Below are 14,697 nucleotides of genomic sequence, written 5' to 3'. Positions count from 1 at the left end.
TCCACCGAGTCCTGGGTCTTCCCCGGGGTCTCCTCCCAGCTGGACGTACCTGGAACACCTCCCTAGGGAGGCACCCAGGTGGCATCCTTACTAGATGCCCAAACCACCTCAACTGGCTCCTTTCAACGTAAAGGAGCAGCGGCTCTACTCCGAGTCTCTCACGGATGGCTAAGCATCTCACCCTATCTCTAAGGGAGACGCCAGCCACCCGTCTGAGAAAACCCATTTCGGCCGCTTGTACCCGTGATCTCGTTCTTTCGGTCATGACCCAGCCTTCATGACCATAGGTGAGGGTAGGAACGAAGATCGACCGGAAGATCGAGAGCTTTGCCTTCTGGCTCAGCTCTCTTTTCGTCACAACGGTGCGGTAAAGTGACTGTAATACCGCCCCCGCTGCTCCGATTCTCCGGCCAATCTCTCGCTCCATTGTCCCCTCACTCGCGAACAAGACCCCGAGGTACTTGAACTCCTTCACTTGGGGTAATGGCTCATTCCCTACCCGGAGTAGGCAATCCACTGGTTTCCTGCTGAGAGCCATGGCCTCAGATTTGGAGGTGCTGATCCTCATCCCAACCGCTGCACACTCGGCTGCGAACCGATCCAGTGACTGTTGAAGATCACAGACCGATGATGCCATAAGGACCACATCATCTGCAAAGAGCAGCGATGAGATCCTCAGGTCACCGAACTGCAACCCCTCTCCTCCACGACTACGCCTCGATATCCTATCCATGAAAATCACGAACAGGATTGGTGATAAAGCGCAGCCCTGTCGGAGGCCAACATTCACGGGAAACGAGTCCGACTTACTGCCGAGTATCCGGACACAACTCTCGCTTTGGGCGTACAGGGATTGGATGGCCCTCAAAAATGACCCCCTCAACCCATACTCCCGCAGCACCTCCCACAGTATCACCCGGGGGACCTGGTCATACGCCTTCTCCAGATCCACAAAACACATGTAGACCGGATGGGCGTACTCCCAGGCCCCCTCCAGGATCCTTGCAAGAGTAAAGAGTTGGTCTGTTGTTCCACGACCAGGACGGAATCCGCATTGTTCCTCTTCAATCAGAGGTTCGACTACCGGCCGAACCCTCCTTTCCAGTACCTTGGAGTAGACTTTACCAGGGAGGCTGAGAAGTGTGATACCCCTGTAGTTGGCACACACTCTCTGGTCCCCCTTTTTAAATAGGGGACCCACCACCCCGGTCTGCCAACCCCTAGGCACTGTCCCAGACTTCCACGCAATGTTGACGAGGCGTGTCAACCAAGACAGCCCCTCAACACCCAAAGCCTTCAGCATTTCTGGACGGATCTCATCAACCCCTGCGGCTTTGCCACTGTGGAGTTGTTTGACTACCTCAGAGACTTCCATCAGGGAAATTGACAATGATCCCCCATCAGCTTACAGCTCTGCCTCAACCATAGAGGGCGTGTTAGTCGGATTCAGGAGTTCCTCAAAGTGCTCCTTCCAGCGGCCGATAACCTTCTCAGTTGAAGTCAGCAGGGTCCCACCCTTGCTGTACACAGCTTGGATGGTTCCTCGCTTCCCCCTCCTGAGGTGCCGGATGGTTTTCCAGAAGCACCTTGGTGCCGACCGAAAGTCCTTCTCCATAGCTTCTCCGAACTTCTCCCACACCCGCTGCTTTGCCTCTGACACGGCAGAAGCTGCCGCCCTTCTAGTCCTTCGATACCCTGCAACTGTTTCCGGAGTCCTCCCGGATAACATAACCCGGAAGGACTCCTTCTTCAGTCGGACGGCTTCCCTGACCACCGGGGTCCACCACGGTGTTCGAGGGTTACCGCCCCTTGAGGCACCTAAGACCTTGAGACCACAGCTCATCACCGCAGCTTCAGCAATAGAGGTTTTGAACATCGCCAACTCAGGTTCAATGCCCCCAACCTCCACAGGGATAGCTGAAAAGCTCCGCCGGAGGTGTGAGTTAAAGATCCCCAGGACAGGGGCTTCCTCCAGATGTTCCCAGTTCACCCGCACTACCCATTTGGGTTTACCAGGTCTGTCCAGAGTCTTCCCCCACCCCTTGATCCAACTCACCACCAGATGGTGATCAGTCGACAGCTCCGCCCCTCTCTTCACCCGAGTGTCCAAAACATGCGGCCTCAGATCAGATGATACGATTACGAAATCGATCATTGACCTTTGGCCTAGGGTGCTCTGGTACCACGTGCACTTATGAGCATCCTTATGTTCGAACATGGTGTTTTTTATGGCCATTCCATGACTAGCACAGAAATCCAACAACAAACGACCGTTCGGGTTTAGATCAGGGAGGCCCTTCCTCCCAATCACGCCTCTCCAGGTGTCTCCATCGTTTCCCACGTGTGCGTTGAAGTCTCCCAGCAAGACTACGGAGTCCCCTACTGGAGCCCCCTGCAGGGCTCCATTCAGGGTCTCCAAGAAGGCCGAATACTCAGAACTGCGGTTTGGGGCATAGGCACAAACAACAGTCAGAGTGTTCCCCCCCATAACCCGAAGGCGTAGGGAGGCGACCCTCTCGTCCACCGGGATAAACTCCAACATAGCGGTGCTCAGCCGGGGGCTAGTGAGTATCCCCACCCCGGCCCGACGCCTCACACCTTGGGCAACTCCGGAGAAGAATAGAGTCCAACCCCTATCCAGGAGTACGGTTCCAGAGCCAAGACTGTGCGTGGAGGTAAGCCCCACCAGATCCAACTGGTAGCAATCCACCTCCCGCACTAGTTCCGGCTTCTTCCCCCACAGAGAGGTGACGTTTCACGTCCCCAGAGCCAGCCTCTGCTGCCCGGGTCTGGTCCGTCGAGGTCCCTGACCATCACTGCCACCCGTGTGACAGCGCACCCGACCCCAGCGGTTTTGAGTTGTTGCGTTCACGTGAACTTTCCTAGATAGGAACTTTTTTTTCAAATTATTCCGACACCACACGAATAGGGTTGGGCGATATGACGGTACATACTGTGCAGCTGTAGAAATGTGTCCACCGGTAGAGATCTGTCAATACCGTTTCCAGCATGCTAGCTATTCTCGCGGGATCGCGTGAGTATCGTGTTACCTTGTGACGCAAATCCAGCTGCCTCCCAAGTTAACATGACTTGGGCAGACAAGGAGGAGGAGAGTGAAGTTGTAAATACAGAGCAGGATGAGGAAGAGGAAAGGAAGAACTGTGGTTACATGATTACAGCACTATAGTTTTTTTTTTTTTTATGAAAGATCAGCAAATCCTGCAGGAAAAGTTGTCAATTTTTTGGTATACCTTAAATTCTAAATTTTTGTCACTGTCATACCTCTTTCATATTGTACTTACTGAAGTCAGCCTGGTATTTATTTAAACCTACTAATCTTAAAACCAGTTATATCTGAAATTATTGTTCTCATGAACATTAAACATTTTGAGAAATTTAAAATGTTACTGTTTACTTTTATTTTCACATACATCTCTTGTATCAGAGGTCCAAATAATTAACAAAATAAACTATTTTTGGCTATATCACCCACCCCAACACATGAATGCAGCACAACTTTCAATTGAAACAAAATTGAAAGATAATTTGTGTATCCGGCAGTAATGCGGATCCACTCCAAAATGTAATGGGCTCTTTCTTGACCCTTGCTACACCCTTCCACTAAGTTTCATGAAAATCGAGCAAGTAGTGTTTCAGTAATCTTACTGACAGACAAACACACAGACCGACTAAGCCAAAAACATAACCGTCTCTTTGGAAATATGCATAAAGAATGCATTTATTGACTGTAAAGCTTTTCCCCATTTTTCTAAATAATCCCAACCTACTTTATGTCCCTTGCTCATGCCTGTCCCGAGTCAACCCTGTTAGTAAAGGAATCCCACATTCAGAGAAACACTGTCTCACTCAATTTCAAAGCCTGACTTTAAACATTTCCACTCAGTTTGCACACACAGACTCACACACAAAGTGATACTGAATGTGCAGGAGACACCCGTTAACAGCTATGGAGTCAAACTCAAAGTTTGAACTAACCTGTTTTAATACACGACTACTTTTACTGTCTGAAGGCAATACGCCTCTTTGTTTTAAAACAGCAAGGCGCGACAGAATGTACTGAGAGCTATAGATTTATGGATTTCAAAAATAAGAGAAGTATCGTGCTCAGAAAGTATCTGTTGTGTCTCTTCTGATTTAGAGGACAGTCTGAAATAAAAGCACCCGCAGCCCTCTGATGGTAACGTGCTTTATGTGATGTGACACGTGTGCTGTGTGTTCCAGTATGTGGTTCTCTGTGGCTGTGTATGTGAGTGTGGAGGTGGTATCTCCTCAAGACGGAATATTTAACCACCATAAAGTTTTCTCCAGTCCTCAGATGACTCCTTTTGGAAGAGCACTACTCTGAGATCAGATTTCCTTTTAAAGTTAAATCAGTGAAACTAGAAGCTGTGATCCACCTGAGTGAGTGTCATATGTTCAAGTTGTAATAAACTACCCCCTCCCGCCCACCCTTCTGGTGCACTTTAGACCTTCTTTCTTTCTCTTCCCCATTCCCAATATATACTACGGATCGTAAATCATCAGGGAAATCCAATGGCTGACTCTGCAAAATAAAGACTGTTAAGGGTGCATAAGAATGTGTGTTTGCATGCGTGAGTGTATATGGCATTATCTATCCTAATACCTTGGTTCAGTGGAAGGTTAAGAGGATGAATGATTGGGATCACAGCCACATCAGCACATTCCTCCCACTCTTAGATCACTAGCAAAATGCTGGTGTTTGCAAAATGTGTCTTTGGTTCTTGCTTGCTATTTGATGATATATTTAGCAGGGTAGAGCAGTGACGTCATATTAATGATACTCTATTGTCTTTATGCTTCAACACTGTCTGTCCAGATAACTTCATTAACCTCAACTGCAGAGAGCTCCCATTGTATGTAATGTAAACTCACCAGTTGATAAATGATATATTCAGCATAATTTACATTTCTACAGCATTATTACACGCACGACAACTTCCCAACCTGTTTGAATGTTATCAGCCTATTACATAGGTCAGGGGTCGGCAACCCTTACAATCAAAAGAGCCATTTTGTCCCCTCTTTCACCAAATAAAATTTCTATTGAGCCAGCTTATAAGTTTTATATATAGTTAAACTATATTTGTTGCATTTATGAAATTCCACAAGGAGGTTGTGATCATTTCAATTTCAAACAATTCACAACAGCCTCACAAATTTCCCACAAAATGTTTGTTCTTGAAATGTCTTTCAACATTACATTTTCTGTTGTTTGCTCATTTCTCGCCACATATCAAGTACACAGGTAAGACAGCATTGTTGGCCGGAAAAGCAAATGCATCTGTCCACGCAGAATTAAACACTATTACTACTCCGAGACTTTTCTTTTTTTGGTTTTATCCATTATTGGCATACCGAGTTTGGTGGGGGTCTGAAACTCAAGAAAAGCCACCTGCAGTGAAAGGCATAAAATGTGATGAATTTTTTAGTGGACGAAATATATAAAAAAATTAAATAGTTTCAGTTTTACAATATCCCCTCGAACTCCAAGATAAGGTGTTCCCTTTGAAAGATTGTCCACTGTGCAACAAAAAAATAAAATAATTTAGTACCATGTTTTTTTTGTCAAATTTACAAGGAGCCACTCCAGAGGGGTTAAGAGCCGTATGTGGGTCCTGAGCTACAGGTTGCAAACCCCTGACATAGGTGTTATCAGTTGTTATCAGCCTTATAGTTGTAGGTTATTACACCAACTAGTAGGTTTTATTATCTATTCATACGGTTGATTACCGAATGTAGGAATAGGTTGGGGGTGATGGATGAGCCACAAAACACTGGGAGACCAGGGGGTACAATGTGTCATTGTCTTTATGTTCACAATGTTTCACTTTCACTTTACAAACGTAGTTCAATTAACCCAAACAGCAATCTTTTCTAAACCTGACCAAGTAGTTATTTTGTCAAATCCTAAAGAATGTGTTTGTTTGTGTGTTTCCAAAGTGTTACGTTCCATTCAGTTTTACTTGTTTTTTAGTTTTACTTTCACTTTTACAATGTAGTAGGTGCAGTTCCTCCCCTCTGATATATTATAGTAGCGACTGATAACGCCTATTTCATGGGCTGATAATGTGGCTGAGAATTTGCAGAAAATGAAGCATAAATGTACTCAAAGAATAATATTTATACTTTAATCTTATGATAGAAGCCTCATTGTTAACTGAGGGCTATCCTATAGCCACTTCAAATATATTGAAAGGAACAAAATCCTGGAACTTGAAATCTGCAGCAAACTTTATCACTTGTTGCACAAGACAATACCAAATCCTGATAAATTCAGCAACAAACATGTAACCATGTCTAGTTTTCAAATGTAATGTTTTTAATGTGTTCTCTAAATGTATGTCGCTGTATTCTGTTAAACTTTTTTTTACCACACTGTTCTTATCTCTTAGTTTCATAAAAGCCCCTCTAGGTACAGGTGTTACAAAGTAGCATTTGCTATGATACTTGCATCGGAGAGCTGTTTTCCGTCTGTCAATCTATGTTGTATCGTTCCCAAATAATCGATAAATTAATCAAATAAATACTGTTGCAGGGAGATATAGTGAGTGTGCAGTAACGTTATAGTAAGGAGAGAAGCCCTACAGCTACTAGATCGCTGGGAAGAATTCTACAAACCTGAAGAGACACGTCAAAGCACAGTACACTGAAGCATCACTACAACTGGACATTGTTTGCATATGGGAGTTTAGCTGAATTTAAAAGCCTAAAGCTGAATTAGATACGGTAACATTTTGTTTGATTTGGAGTGTTAAACATATAAACATTCATGATAAAGAATGCACTACAGCAGGAGTCGGGAACCTTTTTGGCTGGGAGAGCCATAAAAGCCAAATATTTTTAAATCTATTTCCTTGAGAGCCATATATTTAATAAAATTGAGTTTTAAGTATATCACGTCTCCGAGTACTAAAAGCGCTATCAGTGTTTCCCCTACCATTGTCTGTGCCCCCCCCAACGGAAACCCGCTCCCCCCTCTGATTTTTATTTATTTAATATTCACAACTCACTTTTCACATTGAACAGGTGCTCTTTTATGAAATAACCTAAACAATTATGTTATTTATTTCATTTATATGCACGTTTCTGTGTCTACTGCACTGGTGTCAAACTCAAGGCCACAATTATATCTGGCCCGCAAGAAAATATAATTTTTCTATCTTAACTGGCCCGCCGGTTTTGGTAATTAAATCAATGCATGGCACAACCACGGGAAAATACATATTTATGGAAGTATCTAAATGTGTGAATGAAGGAGATACATTCTGAACATGGCGGTGCGATGGCTCAGTCGAGGGAAAGTGCTGAATAGATTTTTCGAGTTGTGTGAGGAAATCTTTTTGGAAGCAAAGGGAAACACACCACAGATCTCTGGGACGAAAAGTGACGATGTGAGCTGGCCTGTTTGTGCAACATAATGAAGCATCTCACTGTTAAACCTCCAGCTTCAGGGCTGTGTGATCACAGACATGTATGATGCAGTGAGAGCGTTCTAAGCCGAGCTGCCTGTGGGAGACTCGGATGCGTTAAGGAAACTTTGGTCACTACGTGTTTCCAAACACTAACAAACGATCTCCACCGCTGTGTTCCCGACTGCGCATGAACTGCTCAGCAATCTGTTTGCAGTTGACGTGGAAACAGCACATGTGAACATCCAAATGGAGCTGATTGACCTCCAGAGTAATGACACACTCAAGGCAAAGTATGACTCTGTGGGCGCTGCACAGTTTCCAAGCTTCACCCCCGAAACGATGCCTTAATTTTGCTCCTCTCTGTGATTGAGTTTGACACCCCAGGTCTACTGCTTGCTTTGCCAGTTTCTCCTCAGCTGTTTCGCGAACACACACACACACACACACACGTGCGCACACAGTTACAGTCAGAGACAGAGTGGAGGAAAGGAGAGGGGAGAACTAAAACAAAATCCACCGCTAAATGTTTTACTTTAAAATGACACAGTATAATTATTTATCACTTGTTAATCATGTTGTTAAAAATGTCAGCTCAAAATTATCTGCGAGCCATATCGCGTCATTGAAAGAGCCCTGCACTATAGGATAGGATTGCTCTACATTTGACAATCAGGTCTCATCGATTTCAGGCCATGTAATCTTGACATCTGTTAAACACATCAGCATTTTATGTGTTAAAGGGCCTACAAAATGATATTTTGTCAGTGTTATTGGCCTTGGTATATGATAGAGGTTGCATATTGTGAAGTAAATTACTCCTGATTGTATTAATCCACTTGAAAGACTATCATAAGTATTTGTCTACCTCAATCAATATGTATTTCTGCACTATGAATGTATTTCTGCACTATTATGCATTTTCTGCACTGTATGTATTACAAGTATAATATTGAATGTAAGAGCAATAGGAACACTTCCCCTTTAAGAGAACAGGTCAACAAACCATCACTTCCTGACTCTGCTGACAGAGGAGCGTGATGGCGCCAACGGGGACCAATGAGGAGAAAGACAACGCCTACTCCATGTGTTAGATGTGATGTTTTACAACAAAGCTTGTTTACTGTATTTATTGTTTCAAGCAAAAAGCCATAATCGGTCTAGGCCTACTGTATGTAACGAGTTGACATACAAATGTAAACTGTAATGTAAATGTTTCCTAAATTTCCCTCGGGATGAATAAAGTATCTATCTATCTACACCAGGCCCTAGCCAATATCTGTGTGTTATTGTTTGTAGTATTAATAACTTTAGCTAATTACACTTCATTAGCTTAATTAAGTATAGATTCAATGTTTATAACAGGCTTCCCCATTTTATTCTGTAGTTTGAGTAAAAGTGTGATTCTATTTAACTTTTAACTATCACCCTATTATTACATAGGTATTGAAACATTGGTGAATGAAGCCACTGATAGAACTGAGGATACCTGTATGATCAGCGACCATCTATTGGACATCCACACTGGGGAGGAAGCTGTGTGTACACCAGTAAGTATACAGACTGTATGTCACCTGTACATTACAGTTGTAGTACCAGTAGACCTGCACATGACGTGTTAAAAATACAATCACCACATGCCTGTACATAATTCATATATTTGTTTAATTTAATATCATTGCTCTCTCAATGAATTTAACCACATCTTCTATTATGAATGTTATTAGATATTTTCCTTACGCAGACATGTATAAACATGCAATACAATTTCAAGCTGGTTTGAAAGATTTATTAGTAAAGTTGTGTTTTGTACATTTCAGACATGTCAGAAAAAAATTGCTGTGCAGACGGATCCCCCTCCACGGACACACCACAAGTCCATGCAGGCGCGACCACGTGTCAGGTCAGCTGGACTGCAAGTTCCAATCCAAGTTGGTTGTTCCAAAGGTCAGCATCATAATATATATTATATATATATATATACATACATATTATATATAATGCTTGATTATAAAACATATTTTTTGCAGAGTATGTTACTGAACTCTTGACTGAGACTCAATGCTTTGTGCCAAGACAATGTTGATGAGAAACCTTTCGAAGTCCCAGATCCACTCAGCAGTCGGTGGAAGAACCAAACAAGAGGGATACTGTTGTGCTGTATAGAAGCAGATTCAATCACTGAACTGACATTGTGTTTTGTTATTTACTCTAATAAAGTGCTGGATAGTTGAACGACGTGTAGTTGTCAGATGGAAATGTAGCACAAATCTTTTGAATGGCATATGATGGCATTCTGTGGTTCTTATCAAGTATTCCCCAGCAGAATCTCACCGGCGGTATGCCACATAGCGATACATTCTGTAACATACAAGATAATACATGTCAATGGTAATCACTTCAACCTTATTTGCTTATTTATCTATGTATTCTGTAACTTTGCCAGAGTGACAATTCGACTTCCCAAAAATACATCAAAGTTTCTGAGCTCTACACATTACACAAGTAACTTACTCATTACATGACTGATCACCTGCTTGTTGTCTGTCCCTCTTTGAATACCTTTAGTAGGCTGTCTGCAACACCCAAACATCCAGACAATTTGATATGAATTCTGGGTGATCTGTTATGCAGGTTATGTTTGCACCATGTCCCTCATATTCATTGAATTCCTCCATGACATCCTTTTCTTGGTAGCAGCTCTTCAATTGCTTCCATAATTGTACAGTTTTCACATGTACACCTAAATGTACAAAAGAAGAGTGGTAAGGACATGTACACAATAGGCAATATCCAGAAAAAAGGCCAATATTAACGTCATCTTAATTTCATACTATTTATATGCCTGTGTTTGACAACAGGCTCATAAGCACTATAGGTGAGACGGTCAGTATACAGACTATACTTTATAAAACAGCGCTGTCCTCCGGTCTGTTTGTTAGCTAATAGCTAATGCTTTATATACAGCCCCGTAATATATGACATTTGACATCAAACACAACGATAGAACCTCAACCGCAGAAGTTTCGAGAAAGAATCAAGTTATCAAGCTTTACAGACGTTGATGTGTCCAAGTAGAGAAGTAATTGAATATATAGGAATCGCGCAATTTGCGGACAACTAGTCGGGTTCATAATAATTCAAGGAAACCAAGCTATCGACTCGCTAGCAAGCTATCGATAGCTTGCGATCTATTTACGATTGAGGATAATGTTATGTTTTATTATGATATATTTACTATATATTGAGAAGTTCTATGAACTATAGTCAAATGTATATACCTGTCTGTGTTCTGTTGTCTCACAGGATCTCTGCCAAATCCAGAATCACCGTCACCATCATCCACATCGCTCCCGTCTGTGTCTCCACCTTGAATACTGTGTCTCCAGCTGCTCTGTTTCCACCACGTTAAACTCGCGTTAAACCACGTTAAATCCACGACACCGGCATCCTCTTCAATAAACTTCATAAACTTGAAGGTGCAACGGGTCTATTGACGACTCACTGTCACTCGATTCTGTCGAAATATCCAAGCCAGAGTCTGACATCGCCATGTCTGCCGCTTCTGCCGCTTCTGCCGTGATGTCAACTGGTGGACTATTTTATACTTGTGACGTCAGAACACGGTGTCGGGTGTTTCCGGTAATGTAAACATCGGTGGTCGACATACTAAATCATGATTTATTAAATACTGCGATCATTGTGTCATAAATAACACATCATTTTACACCACAAATAGCATTTACTATCATCAGTAGAAGTTCATGTTTATCATTTCGTAGGCCCTTTAAATGGTTTGGGGCTTGGATAAAAGGCCTGCTTTCTAATACTAAAGTTGTCAGGAATGCAAAAGCTTTAAAAATATTTTCTTTCCAAATATATCTAAATGGTAGTGTACAAACTATATATGTATGTATAAACATCATGAAATCAAAAGGTGTCTTTATTTCCAATCATGCAGGGGCCTCGTTGAATGTTGGTTGAAGATAAATCTGCACATCAGAGCATGTTTAATGTCTGAATGTTTAGCTGAAATGTATCACATCAGACCAGACGCTGTCTCCACGAAGCTGCATTCATACAACCTGTCATTTTGTCATATTTTCATCACCAGTTCATTTTACCTAAAATCTATTGGATGGAATCTTACTTGACTGCAGTTTTTTAAAGTTTGATTCTTGGCTTGAATAACGTGTCCAGAGTTTTACAAGCTAATGCATTACAGTAAATGTATTTGTTTGAAAAGCAGCTAATGTGCATCTGAGTTTATGTACCTTTTTCAAGACTACAATTCCCTCTTGACTTTGGCCATCAGAGATGATGTCGAACATGTTTCCCTCATCTCCTGGAACAATAGCGTAATCCACCTCTGCATTGTTGCCAGCATCCATATCGTGGGCTCGAATCCTCCCCACTCCTGAGCCAACGGATGCGGACTCTGGCACCCGCAGATGGAAAATACCTGTGAGAATGACGGAGGAAAAGGGAAAAAGTGCAATTTAAGAAAGAACATGGAGTCTGATTGTATTCATTCATCTTAACAGACAAACCAATCAATTGATCCATCCTAACAATCAACCAATCAGACATCATTGTTGAGTCTTACTCTTAGCGAAGCGCGGTGGGTTGTCGTTGACGTCGCTGAGAGTGATGTTGATGGTGGTGGTGGAGGCCAGCCCCCCCAGCTGACCTCCCATGTCCTTGGCCTGGAGAAGAACCTGGTATTCCCCTTTCACCTCACGGTCCATGTTGGCTAGAGCTGTCCTGATCACTCCTGGAGGAAGAGGAGGGCTTTAAAAAGGGTACTCAGTATGTTATAGAGAGATAGACAGACATATATAATAGATTCTGAACTTCATTAGGACAGAGTATTACAGTACGTTGCCTGTTGATGCCCTTTTTCATTCCTCCCATGCCTAATTTGGCCTAATTGCCCCCTGCTTCTCTGTTAGCAGCATTTGATTAGGAATGAATTGGCATGGAGTTCAAACATTGAAGAAGCCATGAGAAGAGTAAAAAAAAGAGCGACATTGATTCAGGCAAGGACAGTGGAAGATACAGCACAGCAGGAGAGAGAACTGAAAAAGACAAGGTGAAGAACTTGTGGTTAACTAGAGTAAAGATTTCCTGGTGTGATAAAGGTTTTCAGAGAGGTGCAGTGCGGACCTCTGAACAGCAACCCATACAGAAAGATAAGTTATTTAGGCCTTTTGACCTTATCTGTATGTTTTGCCTATTCTGAATTTAAACTTTATGACATGAGGATAACTACTATCAAGTCAATAATCCAATTGAACATTAAATGTTGTTAGCACAAAACTCATTATTGACATTGGAAACAGAAGTTTTGTTCAATAATCAATTGAACAGTCAGGTAGAATTCATATGCTAATTATGACAATATCACACAAATGTCTAATAGGACAAAATTACGTTTTGGACATGGATGTACTGCAACTTGATTGGTTGGCGTACAACCACGAGGCAATAATTCCATTTTTTAAATGTGGTAAACATCAATGCCTGTATATGTGTACATGGTTTTCATTCATTCTGGTGTGGTTTCTTGACTTTTATTTCTTGATCACCATTTAATTGCTGATCCCAGACTGCCCCAATTTCCCGCCGGAACGTCAAACTTTATGTTGCTGCCGTTACTCAGGTGAGACCCAGTGCTGCATCTGCCCCCTGTGACTCCCGGTGCTGGTATATTTGCTGCCCGTAATTGTCCCGCTGGAGAGGCAGTACTATGTCGGCACAAAACAAAAACAATTTGTTCCCTCGTCTCTGCCGCCCCGGACCCAAGCCAACATACAAACTATCAAAGCATAATGTTACACAGAAGTACAGTATTGCACCTTTACGTACAAATAATCTAGCGCTTAGTGTATTGAACTTAACTTGTTACTTCCAATATATTAGCATTTAAGTCAGAACAGATTAGTTTATTGTTATATTTTCATTTGTAAAATAAAACATTTTCAGACAGAGTGGTTGGGTGAGGAGCTCTGAGTTTAAGCGCTGCTCATTTGTGTTGAAAGGATCCAGTTGTTGTATTTCACCTCTAACTGCCTTCTCTGGGCACGTCCAACTACAGACCCTGGGGCCGGCCCAGAACACACTTGACAGTATATCCCATCAGGCCTGCGAGTGCCCAGGAGGAGCTGGGAAGAAAGAGCTACAATTCTATGCTCAAGAGTTGCTGTGTGTCATGCTGAGGTGGGTCGTAATAAATTACATTGAATCTGTTACATGGACTAAAGTAACTCTTTTGAGTAAATTGTACTTATTGGAGCAATGCAGCATTCTTTTTACTACTTACTTTCAAATAGTGATAGCAGCTAACATCAACTGACCACAGCGGAGAGTGCAGCAGGCTCAGGTAATGAACGCTGGTCTGAGGTCAGTACATCAGATACCAACATCTACTTACTAATGTAAATATGAAATTATTTTACTTCTATTTTTCTATGTGTTCCTGCTGACCTTTTTCGGGAAGCATTTCAACTGCTTTTATTTTGATACCTGCAAACTTTTGATTTTGTCCTGCGCCTCCTAAAACTAGGTCAACACAGAATCTCATTTAAATACGCCATTAAATACTTCACTTTGATTTGTCACATGTTAAATTAATAAACAGCACCAAGGTTAAATAGGGCCAGATTTAGTGGCTTGTTAAGGCCGCTGATGGCTTCTGACATTTTTCATGGTTTTCCCCAGAAGAAGCACCTTTATGCCTTCATCTTTGATGCAGTCTGTACTTATAAAGAGGCAGGATGTTGACGCATGCTGCTCCTCAGGGTGAAAATCAAACATGACACTTCATGTTCAGAGTAGTTACTGCTCGGTTGAGATGTCTGTTTAAGGACTGAAAATCTTTACGTCCCTTTTTGAGCTTGTTTTAGCATTCCAGTGCAAGACTCACTCGCTGTGTCATGACCGCATGAATTTCATGTTTTCGAGACAGCTGGGAGTGTGAGCTGCGGGTTCATGCAAAAGTCACAGATCTGGTATACAACTGTATGAATAACTCCTGATTTGTTACGGAAGGTGTAAAGGAAAAGTGCTAACATAAATGTTGTTGTGCTCTCACCTGTCTTGGGGTCCACAGAGAAGTATGGCTGGCCGTGAAGGATGCTGTAGACGATACGGGCGCTGTTGCCGTATGTGGGGTCATCGGCATCCATGGCAGTCACCTGTGTCACATAGGTTCCTGAACACACACACGTTATATGTGCTTTCCCCT

The 14,697-nt window shown here is 42.5% G+C and overlaps 1 protein-coding gene across 1 annotated transcript in view; it reads right to left on the bottom strand.

Annotated features, from left to right (window-relative positions):
• The window catches only part of LOC115022459 (cadherin-12-like), an 80,546-nt gene that overhangs the window by 42,363 nt on the left and 23,486 nt on the right, over window positions 1-14,697 (bottom strand). Inside the window, exons 4-6 of the mRNA XM_029453437.1 lie at window positions 14,545-14,664; window positions 12,058-12,225; window positions 11,726-11,913 (exon numbers count right to left, since the gene is read on the bottom strand). Coding sequence (XP_029309297.1) covers window positions 11,726-11,913; window positions 12,058-12,225; window positions 14,545-14,664 — 476 coding nt within the window. The remainder of the gene's footprint in view (window positions 1-11,725; window positions 11,914-12,057; window positions 12,226-14,544; window positions 14,665-14,697) is intronic.

Source organism: Cottoperca gobio, chromosome 17 (genome assembly GCF_900634415.1).
Source record: "Cottoperca gobio chromosome 17, fCotGob3.1, whole genome shotgun sequence".
Classification (NCBI taxonomy): domain Eukaryota; kingdom Metazoa; phylum Chordata; class Actinopteri; order Perciformes; family Bovichtidae; genus Cottoperca; species Cottoperca gobio.
Note: the sequence above shows the minus strand (reverse complement) of the source record. Positions and strands in the feature narration are given on the sequence as shown.